Source organism: Falco naumanni, chromosome 3, assembly GCF_017639655.2.
Source record: "Falco naumanni isolate bFalNau1 chromosome 3, bFalNau1.pat, whole genome shotgun sequence".
NCBI lineage: Eukaryota > Metazoa > Chordata > Aves > Falconiformes > Falconidae > Falco > Falco naumanni.
In genome coordinates, this window is record NC_054056.1 from 88,476,056 (window position 1) to 88,499,486 (window position 23,431).

General features: G+C 34.5%; 1 protein-coding gene across 1 annotated transcript in view; it reads right to left on the minus strand.

Moving 5' to 3' along the window:
• The window catches only part of MMP16 (matrix metallopeptidase 16), a 194,453-nt gene that overhangs the window by 75,489 nt on the left and 95,533 nt on the right, over nt 1–23,431 (minus strand). Inside the window, exons 3-4 of the mRNA XM_040586220.1 lie at nt 16,825–16,947; nt 4,757–5,061 (exon numbers count right to left, since the gene is read on the minus strand). Coding sequence (XP_040442154.1) covers nt 4,757–5,061; nt 16,825–16,947 — 428 coding nt within the window. The remainder of the gene's footprint in view (nt 1–4,756; nt 5,062–16,824; nt 16,948–23,431) is intronic.

The following is a 23,431-nucleotide window of genomic DNA, read 5'->3' on the forward strand; positions in this document are numbered from 1 at the left end:
TGTGAATGTGTTTGGCTCATCATGCTGCAGCACTTGGAGGATAGGGTAGGAGGAGACTTCAGGCTCTGAGGCATAACAACTCCATAATGAAGCAGATCTTCCAGAAATCTAGCACACTACTTGTTCTACTAGAATCTGACACTTCAACCACTAATATTGCAGGGCATCAAAAAATGTCAATGCTGCAGATTTAATAATGGACAGGTTAAGATAACATGTGGGAAAGCCTTGTTAAGGCTAATAAGAACACCATTTTCAGTTTTGGTACAGGAAGACAGGTCATAGGATAAGACTTTTCTGCTAGCTACTAGAAAATTTACTGCAGAGACAGTCCCTACCACTGCTGCTCCCTGGCAGTGATTCTGAATTTCATCACAGTGATTTGAAATATTGCAATTGAAAAATATACTTTGAAAAATATTTTTGCTGAGGATTTTGACAATAAAGTATCTCCAAAATATTGTCACTCTTAGCAAGAAGTCATTGTCCTTTTCTGGATTTAAATACATTATTCATTGACCATAAATTTTTCATTCAAACAATGAAGTGATACATACCACCTAAATGGATTGGAGTCATGGGAACAATGAGTAGCCTCAAGACTGGTATATTAAGATTTCTTTTTCATTTTTTTTCTCCACTTTTCTTCCTTTCCAGCACTTAAGTTCAGAAGGAAATAAGGATTTAAAGTTTTTCTTAAAAAGTGCTGATTTTTCAGATAGCTACTTATGTAACTTGATTTTCATCTGTTTATCTTTTTATCTCTTTACATCTTCAAGTGTACATATTGTTAAAGATTTTCTTGTGATATTCCTATCCTTTCCGATCTGCTATTCTTGAAGAGTGTTTCACCTTCAATATTTGTTTCCTCTACCCTCTACTTCTACCACAGTATAATAACCTGAGTTTTAACTGAGACCACCTAGGACCACAAGGTACTTCATAAGAGGTAATGAAGAAACCATCCTGTCCCAAATAATTTACAAACCTAAGGTCCTCATCTCACACTGAAGCCTGGACAGGCATAAAAGAAATGGGATCTACTACAGGTGAAAAAGCCTACTCCCACAGAACAACTTGGAAAGTAGATATCCTAAAAGAACAAGTGGAACATGAAGGCTGGCTGGAGGAAGGCTATGGTCCAATGCATACAAACACTTTGTCCAAAGTATTGGAAGGCTACCATTTCCTCACCTTGCAAAAAAACTCAAACAACTTTTATCTTCCAGTACAGTCCTCCTTCCCTAGCAAAAGAAATTCTGTCTTTGTTTCCATTGCTCCCCTGTGATGGCAAGTTTCTTGTCCTTTCTGGCCAATACTTCTGGCATCACCTGCAGCACTATGGAAGGAAACGGGGAGAAAAGACCTCTACAGCTCAGCTGCAGTTTAGGCTCCAGCTGTACTCTGCTTACATGTTATTATAAAAGCAAATAAACACATCATTTTAGAGAGCCTGCAAGTGTTAAATTGTAAGAAAGGAAGCTTTTTTCTTGAGTGAGACCCATTAGTCTTTGCTCCTACAAAGGCCTTATTCATTCTTCAGATTGAAGGAGAAGACCAACCACAGATCTCTTCCCCATAACGTGATTGATAAGATAGCTCTGTGATCCACAAAAATATACCACTGAAGTGAGAACAAAATAAAGCAGCACTGCACTGGGGAGTTGTTATATTTCCATTGGAACTGTCCTTTCAGTCTAGAATGTTATTTAAACCAAGTAAAACACAAGAAAATCAAGCTAACGTGATAAGGAAAAAATCCCCCAAATCCACAAAACCAAAACCCAAACCTAAAGTGTGAAGACACTGCAATTAACTAGACAGGATAAATTACTGTGGGAATTAACTATACTCAGAATACTGAATTTGTATATGATTCCTTATTTGGAATGAAAACTATTTCCAAACAGACAACAGTTTATGAAAGTGTTCCAAGAAGTTACTGTCTTTTCTGAGGTAAACACTATGCAAATTCTTTTCATTAGACAACATTACAAGGTGGAGAATGAGGCTAGTACTTTTCAAGAGGATCTTACATTTGCATTTTTGATGCTAAATAACAAAGTTGGTCATGTTTTCAAATAAATCTGAAATAGTATAATAGGAATGTGAGAAAATCAGCCCTTTGAGACAAGAGTTAATTTTAAAATAACAATAAATCAAATCTTTTCCCCCTTCTATTGGATTTTGAGTAACACTATATGAAGATGACTATTGACTATTGGAGCAACAAACCTGGAAAAAACAATGACACTCACCTGGGAAAAATTACTCATAGCTAAGATCATAAATATAACTTTCAGCCTTCTGCTTTTCAGTGCTCTGAGGCTGAGCTCAAGATGATAGGGAGCCTAAGAGAGCTGTAAGTCCTTTCTTCCTGTCAATCCCAAATGGCATGCTTGTCTTCTTTTTCCACCCGATTTTTTTTTTTTCCAGTCACAAAAAAAAAATAAAAATCTGGATGTTCCTTCAGGATTCCTAGACATAAGCTAATGCAGTAAGATCATCAGCAGAACCTGGCCTACCCGATAACTGGAAGTCACGGATCAGACAAATAGACACTATGCATATACAGATCATCTGCACATATGTTGCTGTTTCTGGAGTTATAATGACATACAGTTTTTCTCTGGACAATAGCTATGACCTAAGATCCCTGGTTCATACCATCTCAATGAAACTAGGAGTTGCCAAAATTCTTCAGAAAACTTGTGATGGTAAGATATTGATTTTAATTATCATGCATTTTGCACAATTTTTCCAGTCATTAAAAAATCCTGGGTTTTCCTCCTTGACTATTTCATTCTAACAGTAATATATCTTTCTCAAAAAAGTATATATGAGCACACCAAAAAACATAAGTTATTAAATTTACAGAATAATTTTCCAGTGATACCTACTAAACCTTCATGATACAGATAGCAAAACTTTTTTTATTATAAAAGTTAAATGTTCTAAGATACATAAAAGCATATTTTTAGTGATAGTATAATTTTATTTTCACTTGATTTTTTTCCTTCAAAATATCTTAACATCCATTAATGCAATAAATAGCTTTTGAAAACTGCTCTACAAAACTCAACCACAAAAAGGCATATAAAGACATGAGTGCCCTTTTGCACGCTGAAAATTGTTCAGGTTAAAGGAGAAGGAGATAGCCAGAAGTTTGCACACTTTCATACAGACTATAAGTATCTGTATGCAGAACTGCTCCAAAAGAGTTATCATGTTTTAAATTGACACTTGACTTCAATGTACACCACCTGTAGATTTTCCTGAGTGCTTGAAGTAATAGCCTCAAAACATTATGTGCAGTGTTGGTCTTCCACTGAGGCCCATACAACCATCTTAATTTAGCCTCACAGTGTTATGACTGACTATGTACGTGAACTGCACATACAGAAGATTGCCACTGTTGTTTCTTTGAGCTAAATTTGTGAAGAGGGCAAATACGAGCAGTGGAATACCACAGATTTTGCTCCAGTAAGAATCTAGGGTTTGTTCCACGGGAGATCAGCTTCTTGAACCCATTCTGCTGCTAAGGGCTTTCACAGTGCAGTACACTGCTCTTGCTTCACTGACTCTGGCACAACAGAAGTATTGCACCATTAGAACAGTCACAATACCATATTTATATTAACTTTATTGCAAACTCCAGACTACAAATACTGCTACATAAAAAAAGCTCTGAATTTTGCTTGAAATATCTCAGGTGAGAAAGGGAAAGGGAAGGGATTAGATAAAGCCTCTCATTCACAAATTCAGTGTAACATTGAAATATATGAGTTCTGTGCTCGTCACCTGTAGCATCTTTTGTATGCCAGAAACAACTTGTTTGTGCATCTGCGCATCCTGTTTTGTGCAGTTTGCTGAAGAGACTCTCTCAAACTCTATGTAACTGGCTTAGAGAGATCTACTAGGACAAATGGGGCTGCTTGCAACAAAAACCTGTCAAAGCATCAAACACAGAACATCTCTATACAGAAACTTTTTTTTGATACTGTTGTGCACAGATGCTAGCTTTAAATTACATGTCATAGATAATGGCAGTAATATAGTCACATGAACTTGGAGCTCAGCAAGGGCCAGATTACAGTTCTGTGAAGAGTAACTTTAAAGAGTATTTTTAATCTTGATTTGGTAAAATTTTGTTATTTGACTGTGGAGAATATACAACTTAAGTAAATTGGAATTATTGTTGGAATTAACAATTCCAAAAGATGTTAAAAAGTTATTGGGAAACACTAACTCTGTTCTTGCAATGGCATTTTTAAGAGTTGACTTCAAATGCTGACACTGCATCACCATAAAGAAAAACTGAAGACTAGTTTTATGTACATTGGTATCCAATGTATTGATGGCTAGTCTCAGTTATTCTTAACTTCTTTTATATCACTGCTAAAGAACATTCCACATTTTCCCTAAACCTAAATAAAATAAATATAGCAAACAATATAAAAATGAAAGTAGTTTATGTAAATGTTCAGCTGCACAATGTTTGAATGAACACAAAGTTTCCTGAATAGAATTCAATGTTTTTCAAGAGAAACACATTTTCATACTGTAACTTACATTTAGACAGAAAATTTTCTACCTCAGATTCTAATAGACCAATCAACTGAAGACTTTGCTAAAGTAGTGTGAACTTAGGAAAGAAATCTATGTGACTTTAAGGACAGGGAAGCATGGAAATAGTTCTGTTAGCTGAAAATGCATGCCATTTATATATTGTGTTTAAACTGAAATCTTCTCTTACCATCATGGTTGGGATTTCCCAAAGTCCATGGCTCATCTGAGTCAAAATGTGTGTCTCCCCCAATTCCTGGCCCAGGGAAATATGCATGAGCCAAAAATCCTCCCTCCCCATCAAAGGGAGAACTGTCTCCATGAAAACCTGATGCAAAAATGATTGTAATATCCACGTCCCTCTTGCCATTTTCTAGTTCAATATAAGGAACTTCTTCAAATGTTAGAGGAGTTACATTCTGCCACACATCAAAGGCACGGCGAATGGCTTTACGAGTTTCTGCATCACCTACTTTTGGAGTGACGTTCTTTATGCTGAAAGAAACAGAGAAAAGTTAAATAGATTAAATTTGACAGAGTGGTAAGTGACACTGCTTATATCCCTTTTCCCCTAATTTTTAAAGCACTGTGCTTTTAACAAAAAGTGCTAGTCTGGCGTCATATCCTTTAAGAAAGAATATTTTTAAAGAAGGTGGTGCAAAATTATTGTGTCAATCTGTGTAGCCCTTTATGCTAGAACTTAGCGCATGTTAACTAGGTTACTCTCAGCAGCACAAAAATCTTATTTTTAGAAGATTAAAAATATTTTAAAATGAAAAATTCTTAACAGTGGGATAACCAGATTAATCAACCACTGACTGTTTACCTCCTGGACCACAATTAGAATACATCACAGCTAAAGAACAGAATGCTGTTCCTGATCAAAAGAGAAATGTTTCCAGTTAAATGAAATTTTAACTTCTTAGTGAGTCTATTAACAATAGCAAAGCTCCATACTGTGACCACCAACCAGTATTCACAAAGACTTAAAAACAGTTCTGGTTGCATTTGTGACTGGATAGATAATTCCTTATCAGAAACAAAGCCCTTTTATTTCAACACAGTCTAAGACGTCCTTTCATGATCTGATTACTTATATAAATCTTGCATAAAACTGTAGAATGCCTCAGATAAATAATTTTATAGAAGACAATTATGTGCTAATTCAGAAATATAAATTCAAACAGAAATTTCAGTCTCCCACTACTTCTTCAAACTACACACATAAAAGAAAGGCAAAAGCCAATCACATTTAAGTTCAGAGTCACCATTACTAGTAAATTATAGTGGAATCATCTGTAAAAAATCAGCAACTTTTTTTTTATTTATTTAAGAAAAGAATGGCAATAATAAATTTCAGACCTATCCAATATCCTCCAGAGTTTTTACTCAATTCATATGGACAACAAAAACTCTGTTAGATTTTTGTCTGTTCTGAAACTGCTGCAATCAGATGCTCTTTGTTCATTTGACATATGCCTGAGTGAACGTCCAGCACAAATGTAAGAAATTACATAGTCCTAGAGTATATGTAAGATTTATGTAAGTTTACACAGCATGGCATGTTAATAGAGAACAAAAATATTTTCATGAATAAACCTGGAATGATTGATTTGTTCAGTGTATTAAATGTGCTTGATTACATATTTTAAGTTTATAGAAATGGAAATAAATCCTTCAAATCTAATTTTATAGATCTGACTTCACATATATAATACATTGTTCATAGTTCATATAGAAAACATAAAGTTGCTGATTTTAATGTCCACTCAAAAATATTCTTGTATTGAGTCCAATAATGCTAGTCTAACCAAAGCGTTATTTCTTTTCAGGTAGTATGCATGTTCCAAAGGGATAACAAAGCCAGATTAGAAGATTGTATACTGCAGAGAATCCACTGCTTCACTTGATATTTTGTTCCATAGATTATTTAACCAGTCATTACATACTTGTGCCTAATCTCCTATTTGTGTGGCTTGTAGCATTGGTCCTTGTTCTGCCTTTCTCTTTTGCACACATAAACTTTAAGAAATTTTTTTCCCCAAAGAAAAGACATTTAAAAGAGATTTCTGTACTGCAAACTCACTACCTTTTTGTTGTCTCTTTGAAATTGTTTCAAATCTTTAAATGTCTTATTATAAGAGGTTTTCTCCAGTCTATTAAATATTTTCTCTGATTTTTATTGAACTTACTTCAATTTTGCAGTGCATTTTTAAAATTGACTCTGTCACAATTATAGTACTGCAGTACTGACCTCACTGTCAGAGAGAAAAACTCCTCTAATCTGCAGGCATAGCCTTACTCTATATGATATAAATGTCATGTGATTCAAATTGCTTGGTGTGATGCCCTTTCTTCATAGTTACTTACTCATCAGTAATTCTATGATCAATGTTGTGTAGATTTTCAGGTGATTAAAAAAAATATTGGATGCACTAGACCAACTATCAGTCCCTGCAGAACCCCTCTCTGAAAACTCCCTCCTTTGTGAATTACTTTTTGAATATGTTTTAGTTAGCAAGTTCATAAACTACTTATCCTGTGCCCTTTGAGAATGTACAGGATTTTACAACCAGAGTGTCATATGGCACTAAATTGAAACATCTCACAAAGGCCCACTTACACTGCTACTACCAAAAATTCGATAACAGTTAACCTGTTGCTATGCGAAGAATGCCACTTACAAACATGAATTTGCTCTTAGTCAATCCTCCAGTGTGGTCACTAAATCACATGATTTGTCTCAAGCACAGTTCATTGAAGGATTAGAGCCTATGTTATTTACTACATATAATGAATACAGCAGATAAATCAACAGGCTTTCATAGAAAATAGAGTATGTCTAGAAAACTGATATTTCGATGGAGGAAAAGTTCATCTGAAAGATACACTTGTGGTTTTTTTATCATTTTGTATTTAGGAATCTTAGTAATGGGTGAAAGTCACACTTTGGGGGTTCTAAACAGAGCAGAAGGATGGTGTTATACTGTTATATGGAATATGAGGAAATGGATCAAAAAATATTAGAATTTTGTATTGGTGGTAATTTGATTAATTACATGGTCTAAAAGGGTTTGACTCACATTTTAAGCCTTATCACTTTACATGTTTTTGCTTTTTCAGTATATAGAATTAAGTTTTAGTCATTCATTACATATGAAAAATTGAGCCATTTTGCTAGTTTCACACACATTAACTAGGGATGATTACCTATGGGATGATTACCTATGATGGGAGGCCTTTTCCAGGAGAATCAGCCATCAAATTACTTTTGAAATAGCATCCTACACTGTCAAGAAGAAAGATTTTTCAAAGCATACGTTCTGTATTAAAACAAGACAGATTTCTAGCTTCCAAAACAACTTTCTGGAAAGGGCAAGATTATATGGAAGATATAGCTTTTAAAAGAAATGAAATAAATCAGTAGTTATTTGAATATAAGAGTATTTCCAGAAAATGATTGTCCATTTTAATGTACTTCATGCAAGCCATTTTAAATCCTAAAAGGAAAAATTCCAATACTGTGTCTAACACAAATGTTGACGCTGTCTAGCTGGGAACTTTGCTTAGAATAATGCACCAATGTTGACATATGAAATCCAGATTATTTTACAGTTCTTTCGTGATGTTGATCATATAACCTCAAAGGGGAATGACAGTAAGATCAGTCCAAACAGACAATGTATCAACTATCCAAGATTCTAGGACTCATCTCTTAAAAGTCTTCAGTTTAGACATATCACTGCAATAGCCAATAAAGTCTTATATGAACCCTTTTCCCATTACATATGGCTCTTCATCTTAAAGTGAGCAATCACTTGAAACAGCTGTAACTGTCACTGATAACAAAAAAAAGAGGAACTGGGTATTTTACACTCCACATATCCAGATAATGGAGCTCAAATAAAAATAAGTGGAGGACATGCCCACTCAGAACCACTCCTATCGCAAGGTGGCAGAATCGCAAGGCAAAGGCCATCACAATAAGAAAACGTTTCCTAAGTATTACTTTCCTAACCTCCAAGTCCAGTGTTCAGTTCACAGAAAAGATGTTCAATAGAGAGAGGGATCCAGGGCTGACCATGACAAGATCAGCAGTGCAGCCTTATAAAGAGGCTGAAGAATATACTCACAATTCCTTCCAAAGGGAAAACATTTTAATAAGCAAAAGATGATCTGTAGATGAAACGTTTACTTCAATGTCATTGTTTACAAACTAGAAAACTGATGTTTTGTGCAGTTTTTGAAAGCTGTTATATTTAGACAACCTGAGCTATGCATCAACCGAATACAGTGTTTTGTGGTTATTATTGCTGTTTGATACAAATATGGTTTTCAACCTGATAGTTGCTTTAGGTGTTATAGCTTTTATATTCATGTCTTGCACAAGAAGAATAAGATTTCATCAGTGATATGCACATTTAACACTGATTTATTATTTCTACAGATGCCTGAAGAGTACAACTTGTTTTGGAGACTGTTGAATTCTAAAATTCAGAGTCCCATTGATTTCAGAAAAGCTTTGGGTTTTCCTTCCCCTCCTGCTCCTTCTCCCAAAATACCCTCAAAAAAATTATCCAAGTTTCAGTAACACATTTTTGGCTGCAACAGTTTCAGGAACCTTGCAAGGCTGTCAGGATATACCTCACTTGGCTGTGTAAAATCAGTCATCTGAAATTTAAATACAGTACATTAAGTAACACATATTTGCCATTAAATTTCACTTTTTTCTTTTTCTTTCCTGTGCTGTCATTAGAACAGCTCGTTATATTTTTCACGTAAATTGCCATAATTCTGTATATAAAATCAACTCTTCTGACTCAAGCTAGACCCAAGAGGCAGTTCAGCAAAGGCTAGATAAAGCTCAAAACACATAAAGCTTATTCTTACTGCTTACCTTAGCAGTAATGGCCTCCACAAGAGTAGTAATAACTTAGTGACAGACTTCTTTATGGCCTGTAGACTTTTGATACTTCTATTCTCCACTGCATATAATAAATACTGGTTTTAAATTGGTTCTATGCTCATTTGTGCATTATATCCAGGGTACAAGATTAACAGTATTTTACTACCGTGTTGTGCTGATTAGACTGGATACTAATGAGTGCTTTTAGAATTATCAGGTAATGATAATGATGCAAGATGATATTTTATTTCTTTAAGAACATAAAGATAACAACTAAATATAAATGAGGAATGTATTTCTACAGTGCCATTTCTCTCAAACATTCCAAGATTTTCTTGGAGCAAAGTCACAAATTGGAAAACCCATTCTAAAGAAAGAATGGACACAGAAGATAAAAGAGCGGGAAACCCAACTGATTTGGTAGGTAAAAAGATGTGGTCAGTAATCTGTTTGAAGCAAGCCAATTATAGATCGGTAGTTGATATGAAACAGTTAAGATAAAATGAATTGAAACACAGCTTAAATTTGAATAACTTGTTGAAACTACCTTCTTATTGCCATTGCCTTAAATCAAGCCTAAACTGAAATAAGGCATTTCTATTTTTTTTTTTTTTTTAATGCCACTGTTACTTTTATTGAAATTAATAGATTACTTCTGGGCAAAGGTATATTTAATTTTGCTCCACCATTTCTCTAGAGATACTTTCCATCAAGTTGCTTCATTAATCTCTCACTGATGTGGGCTTTCTTAGATTCAACTTCTTTCCAGTCTCACTTTGCTAACTGTGTATCTATAACCTAAGAATGTTTCTATGAAAAGCGTGATCTCAGTTCATATAGCTCTTGCTCCAGCTGGTTAAACCCAAGTCAGAACTATTGCTTTTGATATTCTTTTCCTGTGACCACATTAAATCAACCTACTGCTGCCACTTTGGAAAGAATTTGTAATTGTCTTGCCTCTTCAGTCTCATGGGTAATATTCTCCCCATAATTCATTAAAAGGAGATGAAAAGTGGCAAAGATGAGACTTCCAGGATACAAAATACTTGACAGATAAATACTTCTACAGGGAAGATGTTCTAAGTAATCTCATGTCACATTTTACTACCAAGTAATTTAAAATTAATAAAATGCAACAAAAATATTTACAATTATAGCATATTAATATTAAAATATTTAATTGTTACAGCATTGCTGAAGTAGATAAGTACTAAATGAGTACTGATATTCTAAAATTTTCAAGTTTTATATGAAAAAGACTGACACTAACTGCATATAGCGAAGAGCATTCTTTTGCTAATTACACTGCGGAAAATCATAACTAATTGTCTTAATTGATTGTTACGTAGGAATCCTCTCTCACAGCTACAGTCATCTAGACTTTGTTCATTACAGAAATTTTATAATCACCACAGTGTAATTTATCTCTTTTTATTAGGTATATTTTACATGTCCTCCTCGCTTCCATTCAGAGGTCTGAAATGCTAACTTATATAATACCACTAACATAATACTTTAAGAAAAGGCCAAGCATTACCTTTAAGTTGAACTTTGGAAAAACACCAAGCTTTAACAGAGGGATAAATATGCTTAAATCAACCCTCAGGAACTGAATTATTCCATTTTGTTCAGATTTCTAAACATTGCCTATAATGGCAATAGCAGGTAGATAGCAGACACTTTCATGTGTACTAGAATTGCATTTTTTCTGGTATTTCTGATTGAAAGATGATAGGAGATGCAGTTATAATAACAAAGGAATGTTTAATAGAGCCTTAATTAGCATCTAATTCTGCATCCATGTTTGCTACAAAAAGCTAATGCTTAGTGTGAGGAATCACACCATCCTTGTCCCATTAGTCCTTAAGGGTTACAACCCTATGGTAGTCTTAACGGTTTAGAACTTTACAGTAGAAAATAAGTAGTCTTCCTAGTATAAATTATTATTTTCCTAGATTTGCAGCTATAAATCATCAGAGTTCCAGTAAAATACTTAAGTAGGAATGTTAAGAACTCATGGATGTGTCGTTTTGAAAACATCTGTTTTCAGAGAACCCTGAAAATTTTCTCACCACGCCACTCGGAAAGCTTTCCACATCTGGTGGTATCACTTCTCAATACAAATCTGCACACATCTTCTATGCTACTGTGAGGAGCTAAGAACCTCAAACTTCATAACTGACTTAAACTGGTAAGGTAGGGTTCTAGAACATACAGTTAGGTATTTCCACTGCCTTAAGGTCTTGTAGGCCTCATATGTACATAGGGAAAAACCAGAGTGCAAATGCTTCCGGCATCTTTCAGAATACATTAGTCAGGTACAATTGAATTAAAGCATTAAATATTACTAGCATATTGGAAAAAAAAGGTTTCAGACATTTCAGTTTTTCACAAATTTGTTACAGTTAGGATGTTCTTGGCGTCTCTGAAAAACAGCTAAAGGGAGCCTACAAGAAAGCTGAAGAAGGACTTCTATACAAGGGTGTGTACTGATAGGATAAGGGGTAATGGCTTTAGGCTGAAAAGGGGCAGATTTAGATTAGATAATAGGAAGAAATTCTTGACTGTGAGGGTGGTGAGACACTGGAAGAGCTTGCCTACAGTAGTTGTGGATGCCCCATCCCTGGAAGTGCTCCAGGCCAGGCTGGATGGGGCTTTGAGCAACCTGGTCTAGTGGAAGGTGTCCCCTGCCCATGGCAGGGGGTTGCAACTAGATGAACTTTAAGATCCCTTCCAACCTAAACCACTCTGATTATTTCCCCTTATTTATGCTTTTGATTTTGCATGGAAAAATACACATATGTCTTGATGTTGAGCATAGCTGTATATTTCAATAATAATGCAGTGTGATCATGATCACAACGGAAAGCTTGTGTTATCATTTCAATATGGACACAGAGCTGACCTGTTTTTTATTCATGAGCAAACTGAAATCAAGGAAAATCAGCTTATACTGACTTTGTGACAAGTATGATTAATAAGGTGTGCAATTCCTTGATTTTGGAAATACTTTGTAAATATTCCTCTGTAGCAGTACACTCAAAATATTATTTTATTTAAAAACTTTATTGCTACTTTGAATCAACATTATTTTCTAAGTTGTTTCTAAATTCAGTATTTTCTTATTTTTTACCATGGTTTTTAAATATCCAATAAAAATTATTTTCCCATATTCCATAAAATATGGATCATTCAGACCACAGAAACAAAACTCTATTTTTAATAACCTAGATAGAACTTTTTATTGCATACTGAAGTTCCAAGCTAGCATTACTTCATTTAACTGGACAGTATCAGGTTAGACGTGTCCAAATCTTCTGTTGGTATTTTGGAGAGCTGAAACCCAGGATGTATCCAACTTGTTGAGAAAGGAAAAAGACATTTATCTAGGGCTTTACCCAATGTCCACTGAAGTCAAGAAAAAGATTAAATTATTTCTAGTTGGCTTGGGATAAAGCTATTGACCATCTACATTTAAGTTGCCTCCACCAATTAAATTATTACATATTGCTGAACAATCAAATTTGTTTTTCTTTCCTTCCTCAAGACAGCAAAATGAGGCAGAATAGCTTTTAAATTGTTATTTTATTTTAAATTGTTATGAGTTCTAAGTAATGGTTGTAATTCAAGGCAAAGGTTGGCTTTTTAGAGAGCATTCTACAATTTTATTTGCAAAAGTGTTCTGCAGACTGAATAATCTGAGCAATTAACCAGTGACTGACTGCTGGAGTTAAAATTGTGAATAGTATGCACAGAATTCTGATGAGGAAGACTTTATACTAAATTCTCTGTCTAAAATGGACATATATATATACATTTATGTTCTATTTTTAAAAGCTGATTGCTTTATTGATTCACATTGTTGCCCCTTCTTTAAAGTACTGGATGATTTACTTCCCTAGCAAAAAAGAAGGTGATTGTGTCTTGAGAGAGACTTGTGTCTTTGTAAACACACTGTTAGAAAAAAAAAAAATTTAAAATACTTTAATAGGTTTCATTGATTTCTTCTCTGACTCTACATAATGTTCAGAGATTGTTCTGTAACCTGATATGGTCTAAAACACTAAGGAAGAATCAAGACCATATCATTAAGATTTTTGTAGTTTGTTCTGTAATGGGGCTGTAATTTTCACATACTCTAGATGTTCTCCTTCACTGCTATACTTTTTTGGCTGTTAAGTTGCAGTTAATCACTTTCTGTTTCTCTCTTTGTAAAAGTCATGTTAGTACACAACATAAGTACTAGTAATGTTTACAAGGTATATTGGCATGAACTATATCAGGCAGGAAAGATACAGTAAGTAATATTGCTGTGTAACTTCATTAGGAACAGAAATTCTAACAAACACACTGTTCACCAGTTCATATAACCAGAAAGCTGTGTTCCCTAAGGTAGACAAAGCATAATTAATGCAGCACAATGCACATTCCATGCTGACAATCCCAATACACGAAATCTTCATTTTGATACTGTCTGCACACATTGTCTTCTAAGACTACTTCTCACCTAAGTCTAAAAATATAACATGCACCCAAAAGGGACATTATTCATGTAAATTATAATAGCAAGTCACTTCTTTGAAGCTAAATCTTGAAATTTTGGGAAAAATGTTTCAGTTTGAAAAATTACAAATTGAAAATACAGAAATGTAGAAAAAATACTATGTCACATGTGTCTCTGTTTTGATCCTCTTACCCACGATTACAAGGACAATCTGAGAGGAAATATATTCCAAAGAACATTAACTAATTTAAATTAAACAAGTGTCAGGAGCAATTATTAGGGACAAACAGAAAATACTAGAGTAAAAATATAAGTAGATACAGTTTAAAATGCATTTATATGTGAATTCGATGCTATTTTTTTCATTAATAATGTCTTGATGTTTTGCCTGAAGTGATTTTATTTCATTTAAATAGAGCATCTGAGTATATAGTCTGAGATCAAATAGCCAGACAGATAGTAAGTGGTAAATGTAGCTTTTGGTCTCTTTCAAAGGGCCCCCCTTAGCAGTCGAATTGCACCTATTTGACAGTGATGCATACAAAGAAGTTGTCCACATCTGCAGTTTTCATGGAGTCCAACAAGAGTATTATATTAAATTTTTTCTTGAAATAAGCAACAAAGAAGCAAATTGCAAAAGCAAATCTTACTCTACTCCAATCAAAACCCTTGGCAATAAAAGCCACCAAATATTTTAGGAAAACCCATTAATTGCTATCAAGGTCCATGTTCTGCTCATCTCTTGTTCTCTTTTTAACATAATGGGTATGTCCAAAATTTTTTTTTTTTGCTATTACCATTCCTGTTCAGAAAAAATGGTGAATGCACCCTATGATAACTGTGATGGCATCATTTTTATTCTGTATTCTGTGTTTCTGTTCAGGGCATGGGGGCAGGATTTGGTTTTGGGTTTTTTTTGTGGCATTTTCATTTTGGTTTTGTTTTCCAGAAAAGTGAGAGAGGTAGCAGAACTTGAAATTAGGGAGAAATCTCTCCTTCTTTGGAGGAATTACTAAGCATGCTTCAGACTACAAGGCTTGACTGGCCAGGAAGACACAGAACACATCTGGAAACCTGCAGGTTATAAAGAGACTGAGAAGTGGCACTGAGAAAAATGGAGCAGACAAGCGATGCTAGAGATATGATCAAAAGTTTAGGGAACAAAGCAACTTAAAATGTCATTCATTTAACTGATATTATGCCTGTAAGCAGTGAATTGCTGGGAAGAACAAAGCGGGTGAGGAGAAGCATGTAAAGAATTTTATTTATTTTTTGTTGTTGTTGTCCTTACTTTCTTTGTTATTTTTTCATTCAGAAAAAATTAATATTGTACTTTTTATTCCAATAAAATTTTGGGTTTATACTTTAAATATCTTTAAGTCTGTAATTCACTATAGACTTATTCACTTCAAAGCTCTGGTTGACTGGAGTGAATTTTACAAGATTTTACAAGAGGGAAGGCAAGAGGTAAAGAATTGCTATAAATTCTTCAAAGTGAGAAAGATTACTAGGCAGCTGCCACATAATTTAATACCAGGCCCCCTTGTTTGTTATTGTGATTAATGCCTTGGGTGACAGTACAGAAGACATACGAGTGGTAGGATTTAGACTTGTAAAAAATCCTGTAATGAAATAGAGAATCAGACTATACAAATCACAGCTATAGAAAAAGACACGTATTTGTAGGTGACCACGCATGCTTTGTCATACGTGTGCGCATGTACTACATTTAAATTTTAAAATGCAGATAAATGTAAAGTGCTGTAGGTGGGCATTCTTATTCTCACCGACTGTGCATTACATTAGCTTTAACAACAAAGGACTCCCACCAATGCAACATCACAAGGCAGTCAGTTCTCTATTGCTTGAAGTTAAATCGGTGTGTAATGTCTTGAAATGGAATTTTCTAATTCAGGCATAAGCCATAGTATTGACACAGAGTTACTAATAAAATTATCTCTTCACTGTGGTATGAAGAACAGTCTATATGACCATTACAGCTTAAAAACTTAAAATTTAATACTTATATGGGTTCATGAATGATGGCACCAGTTAATGACCTGGAAAACTATTTTATCCCTTGGAACTTACCCTGGTCAGATATTACAGGAAGCCCAACGAGGCTGTGTAAATTTTCAAACAGGCTGTATTGGATACCTTGCTTTGCTGACAAATAATGGATGTCGTATTACATACATGACACTTTCTTTGGATGACAGAGCTCTATCAAGTACACAGTTTGCATCTAACCTTGGCCACAAAGATCAGTTTGGGCAGTAGGCAACACACTGTGTAAACCACATGCCAGACTCCAGAGTTATACAGATGTACGTCCCCACATGTACCCCTATATCCATCACCATGCAGGCAGGCAATGGTTGGAACAGTGACTCCCCAAATTATGATCAAATTCATTTGTACTTAGAACAGAACCACAGGCACCTACATTTTGCCGAGACTGACTCCTTTCAATAACCTATTTTACATACTTAAATGAGAGATCTGAGTTTCATTACAGTGCTCCTAGTTTCAGAGTAATGTTCACTGAGAAGCTGCCAAGAGGGTTGAAAGTAAGGTTAAGGACATACTGGGTGTTAAATCGATGCTGAAAGCTTCAGAGAAATTACCAGTTACTAAATGCATGCAATATTAATCCAAGAAAATGATTTGGTTCTTATGTAATACATACATACTTTTCAAAGAGGTATCCAAACCAGCATTTTTGTATCGCACATTAATAATAAACTTCTCAAAATATTGAAAAATATTTCAGAAATTCATATTTACTTTAAATTAAAAGTCAGCAGTAGTAGTAAAATTTATGTATCTATACAAGTATCTTTGGTACCTGTAAGTGATATGTTTGTGTTGCCATTTCTGTCCTGTTAACGCGTAGCGTTTCCGACGAATGTTAAATTTGGAGCTACCTCTTGTTTGATCAGGCACACCACATCGAGGCTTCTTCATCCAGCTGCAAGAAACACAATTAAAGTGACATGAAAGAAAAATTATAATCATTGCACCCAACTAATGAAAACATCATACTTTTTTGAAGTTATGGTATTATCAATTTTGTGTCTACATGCAACAGCAACTAACAGAAGGAACAGTTGTCTGGTAACCAGATGTACAGTTTGTGGAACTTCATTGTGGCCCATGACATTCAGAAATCAATTTCACTGCTGTTATGTTTCCTGGGTTTATTTTGCTACAACCTCTAAACAAAGACGTCACAGTTGGACAAGTCTTACACAGTCCATAATTTATTTTGATTCATCCAAGGTTAAGTATGATCTGTATTACTAGCTTGGATGCTGAAGATGAAGTTAAAGTATATATGCAAAGACTCAGATCACTAGTTCCTAAATTATTTGTTGTGTTCTGTGATCCTTGTCTTTTGTCTCATTGTCACGATATTTAAACATGTGAGGTTTTTTAGTCAAAAAGCCTAGTCACTGCCAGAATATTTTTTTTTTTTGATTTGAGGTACTGAAACTGCTAACTTTATGATACTATCAAGTTTTTCTATCTTACTGTCTGTTCACACAATAAAGAGTATCTCATTGCAACTGTAAGCTCCAAGCAGAGATATTTAACTCAAGAGTACTGTTTACAACTATTTAAAACTCTGCACAAATTCAAGCTGAAAAGGTCTAAAGCAAACAGGAGCAAAATTACCATTGCAGGAGCACCAGGCTTTCTACAGAAGTGCTTGGTTTTTACAGTGGCTTTCAGTATTTCAATATATTCCAATATTTTAAAAAAATTGTCAGCATCCCAAATATATAAAAATTAGGATGATATCTAATTCAAAAGCAACAAAAAAATCAACAGCAGTATCAGCAAACTGTTTCTCACTTGTAGTGTAAGGAGTTATTTAGCCTGAGTAAAAGTGAATAATACTCAGCTGAAGTTATTATTTTATATGAGCTGAATAGCTGCAATTTGCCATCAGGAAGACAGTAAGATTAAGACATTCACTGCACAAGTAAAAGAAAAATCTTTTCTGTTACTTTTCCAGTTCATTTGATTTTATTTCTATCATGCCAAATAATTACTGATGGAAAAGCTATAGTTTTCCGATGGTATTTACCACAAGAATAATCATACCCCGTATACAGGCTTGCATGAATGAATTTCTAACCATTAAACTGGCATTTAAGCATTGTTTTATATACAGGCTCACACAAATGAATTTCTGACCATTAAACTGTCATTTAAGCGTTGTTTTATAAATAAGTATACACACACAAGCTTTATGTATGTATATTTGCAGGGCAAAAATCATAAAATCATTGAGTCATAGAATGGTTTGGGTTGGAAGGGACCTTAAAGATCACATAGTTCTAACCCCCTGCCATGGGCAGGGACACCTTCCACCAGACCAGGCTGCTCAAAGCCCCATCCAGCCTGGCCTGGAGCACTTCCAGGGATGTCCAGCTGCTCTGGACAACCCCTGCCAGGGGCTCACCGCCCTCACAGTCAAGAATTTATTCCTAATATCTAATCTAAATCTATGCTCTGTCACCTTAAAGCTATTACCCCTTGTCCTACCACTACATGTCCTTGTAAAATGAAATCACTGATTTTTCCGTTCCATACTCAAGGAATGAGATATACATTTTCAGTTTTACACCTACTTATACAAGACATAACATAATGCATGCTGAATGTTTTTTTAGAGGTGGGCTAATCCAGACAAAATAAGCCACACTCATTTTCATAAACCTGTGTGAAGAGGTTTAAAAGTACAGCCAGACTTATTTCATGTATTCTGTAGCTATGGATATATAGTAAACTATTGTTTAATTACGTAAGTAGGAGTTAAGATCACCAGCATGTAGGAAAATACAAAATTTTAATAATATTACTGAGATGGCACTGCACCCCACTTGCACTGATAAAGACTACAGAAGTGCCTGCAAAAACTTTGATGGGTGACAAATCCATCAAGTAGTAAAAGTGGGGAAGCCCAAACTTTAGAATTTGCCTCAACTGAAAACGCTGAGTTCATAGTTACCTGTTTCAAATAAGAAACACAGAATGATTTGCGCTTATTTCTGGATAGAATAATTACAAAATTATTAATTTTTACAAATATTTACAAAATAAAACCAGCTGATTATTATTTGTATTTGCAAGGAAAACAATCTTTTTTTCCCTTGTGTCTGCAAAGACAATGCTGCAAAATCTATAAAGCGTTATCCACCAGTATTTGCTGAAATACCTTGCAACTTCACTTCAGGTTCTTCTGTCTTTTTAAAAGAAGTCTCAATGCAACAAAGCAGATGTTAGCAATTTCTGGGATGAAATATTATTGAAAAGTTTAATTTGCTCCAATAATAAAATAAAACTAAGGAAAGAAGTAGATCTTAAGCTACAGAACAAAGGGCAGTTCTTTTCTTCTTAGTAAAATGATATCATATTTACAATTCAGCAGCTGAGATTAAAATTGGCTCAGATCTCAGAACAGTTTTAGACACATAGTCAATAATAGTTTTTCACAGTACATGTTAGATCAGCATGCAGTTACCAAGCGTTTTAGTGACAGGGTACATTTAAATTATGCCGTTGAAACTGCACACACACATTGCAGAAAAAGACATATAAATAACAAAAGATCAGTGTTCTCACCTTAAGGTGATATCACTACATCAAAAGAAAGGCAAGGAATAAAGCAAAACCAAATAATTATTGCATTGTGTTAGAAACACTGTACAAAAATGTATCAATTCTAGTTGTATTGTTTCATGGGCAATGACTTTAAATCAATTGAATTAGGCCTCCCCCCCAAAAAAAGTTACTTAGCTTAACTGATAAAGACACTTATTTTAATCACAGGGTTTGCTCACTGGAAGCCAGGGGCAGATAAGGGTAGATATTCCAAGCTGAGCATTTAAAAATTAATCTTCAGAGCTGTTATTGAAACAATCTTTCAAGTTATGTCAAAGGTTCGATAGTCTTACAGAAAATGTTAGCGTAAATGTTTTCTACTTAAGATTTAATATAAAATGTCAAAACCAGTAGGTAGCATGGATCCAAAATCCAACATTGTATTATTTTACTAGGACTACTTTTAAATTTTTAGCAAAACAAAATGTAGCCCAAAATAACACATTACGAAATTCAAGCAGTCACAATTTGTTCTTGCATTGATTTTGAAGTGGTATGTACTTATCAAGAACATGATGCTTGTATCCTTATTGGTTTGGATGGGCTGGGGATGTTGCATGTTGTCACGCTGTCTGGCCCGCTAATGTTCCTGCTATTCTTACATGAGGACTAGGACTGTGGCTCACACACAATATATATACCAACGTAAATCAAATGTAAGCATTTGCACAAGTGGTTCACTAGCTTTCAGGAAATTATCTTCATGTAAAATTTAAGGGAAGATGCAATCAGCAGCTGAAGAGTTGGAGTGTCACCAAATCCATCACCTAGATCTTAGCTGAGCTAAGTTTAGCAGTCAGAATTTTAAACAAATTACATTATTAGTATTGGAGTTTGGTATTTTCTAGCACAGAAATGAGGCAAACTGTTAACAAGTTCTGGCACATAAATTTTCCTTTTTGATTTTAAATGTTATAAAAATTTTTGAAACAGTAATTGTTCTTAACGCTGACTGGGAGGAAGAATTCTGTCTAGTAATCATTAATGTTCATGACATTTGGGGATACTTAGTGTGTAATATGGTCTTCCATCTGGGGGGAATTGACAAATAAAACATTCATTTCTATTTTGTTCCAAATATAGCTGCTTTTAACATATTATGATCAAGGTCTTACATGTTCTTGATTGCTTGTGGGTTTTTAAATACTTTTTTTAAAATAATTGGTTTTTTGTTTTAAAACGGTAATGACTTTGCCTTTCTTTCATCTGTTTCTGAACTTGTAGAAATCCTTTATGTAGCAGCCCCTCAAAATTAATATTTTATCAGAATTCAATAAAGAGGCTTAATTGTGACTAACAAACTCTATTTTTAGACTATGCCACATCATATTCCTCTCTTAGGTCCATTAGTTTGGATCTTGAGGAGCTATATATGTCAAGAGAATTAAAAGAGTTTAGACTCACAGAAAATGTGAAAAGATTCAAATAAAAATAAGCAGCAAAGCTGTAATGCTTTTCCAGCAGAGACAGAGCTGAAACTGAAGTTCTCATAACTAAAACCAGTTGCCTAACCATGTTTTCTTCTTTGGGGGTTAAGAGGAAGAATCTACTTCTTTCTACTCATTTTTTTAAGCCTTCAGGAAAAAGTTTTGGTCCAACATGGAGTCAAACCATTAAAATCCCCTACCTTTAGTTAAACTCCCCACCTTGTTTATCCCTAATCGAAAAAATCTGCTTAGGCTGAATAAAGTTTTTGTTGGTTCTGTTGTTTTTTTGGGGGTTGGTTTTCCTTTTGACAGAGTTATAGCAAAAAAGGAAAACAGAAGGGAGAGTCCAACTTGACTTAGTGGCTGGAAAAACTACAGATATTTATTTAAGAAAACTACTGACTAATACTCTTAAACTTCTTGTAAGGAGATATAGATATGTTTGCTAAACATCTTTACTCCTCCTTACTGTACTCCACTATTACAGGATTTCATCGAGACCCCTCTAAGCAACAGGAAGCTGTCAAAGAGAGATTTGAGATACTGTATTTCAGCCCTTACTGATGATGACTTGTCTGCAAGGCTTCTCATTGAATGTTTGCTGAGGGTACAAGACCTTAGCTATAGCTCTTGTACAAAAACATTACTAATAAAAGGACGACTGAGTCGATTTCAACAGCTCAAAACTTACTGTTCATTCTTACTCTGTGGCTGATAATTAATACATAAACAGCAGAGATTATTACAGTTTAATTATGAACCTTGAAGTAAACTTGGTTAGAAGCTCATCTGAGCATTAAAAGAAGTACATCTGCCATTTATTTATAAAGAATGACATTAAAATAAAATTAATGTTTTGTTACTATTGCATAGATTTTGTCAGCATCCTATATACAACTATTTTACCTGTATACAAAGAAGTTTGTGATATACCTCTTTAAACTGCAAAACATGTTTTGGAAAAAAAAATGTGTAGCACTTTTGAGAAAAGACAACAAGTAGTCTTTTTCTACTTAATATATTTGGTTTAGAGGTGTGAAAGAACAGGATGCCAGCCGTGGGTCCATTTTCAGAAGTCTCCTTTTCAAGGTATCATTGACTGTGTTTGGAAATATATCAATGAATCACAGAAAATACTGTGGCATCCCATGCAAATGTCAGACACTATTTTCATTGGGTTTGCCTTTGTTATCACACTTGTATTCAGAATGTCCCTCATATTTTCATGCCATTATAATGATGTCTCTTTCTATCACTCACTTTTCCTTACTGCCAGCAATAAGCATGCATGATGCTTTTCAAGTCACTTGGGAACAAATTAAAAAATACAGCAAAATCAAGTGAATGTTGAGTAGTAGGGGGAAGATGAACAGTGTTCATATTTATGCAAATGAAAATATCATTGAGGGATTATATTTTTTCCAGAGCAAGAAAATCCTGTTAGACGTTTGATGATGAAGCTGCAGGACATTACTTCTCTGTTAATATCCCCAAAGTTGGATCCTGTCAAGTTACTACTATAACTTCTTTTGAATGTTTGTCCTTCTGAAGATGAAAAGGCACAGCTTAATCTCTTTTCAAGACATGTTAGAGAAGCAGGTAAATCCTCACACACAGGATGATTAACATATTGTTTTTTATGAGGTTCCTGCTGTATTCTTTATTTTGTAATCCAAGCATTGTGTGTGAGTATAACATATTAATCCCAGAAAAAACCCAAATCATAAACTCTCACATATTCCAGCCCAAAGAGAGTATATATACTTCCTGCGTGGATGAAAGGGAAAATTATTTCAAACATTTACAAAATACTGCCATAACTGAATAACTGAAGGAAAAAAATAATCCCTTGTTATATAGTCATATATTCCAAGAAAGTGGTGCTAATTGATGGTAACCTGAGGACACAGTTTAGTTTAATGAGTTTTGGGTTGTTTTTTTTTTCTCAACATCAATGCAAATGTGACAAGTCTTTATGAAACAGTTCTGTTCCCAACTTGACTCAAGTTAATGCAACTCCAAATATGTAAGTAAATGCAGAATTCATCCAGCATGATTTATACGTACCTAAGAATTGTCATGCTCTAACACATATTTCTGTGTAGAAGAAAATCATGCATCAAAAGGTTTGGAAGACTCACTACGCACCACATGGCAAAATTAATGTTTTGGACTGCTACATACATGGATTCCTTTGTATTTTATATAGCAGAAGTGAAGACAACTGTGTCAACATGCTGGCCAACAAGCCCAGTTTAGCAAACATGAACCACTTTCTATTGCAATTAAAGTTTTGGTTTGGTTTGTGGTTTTTTTTTTAAAAAAAAAACAAACAACTGATGCTAGCTGATACCC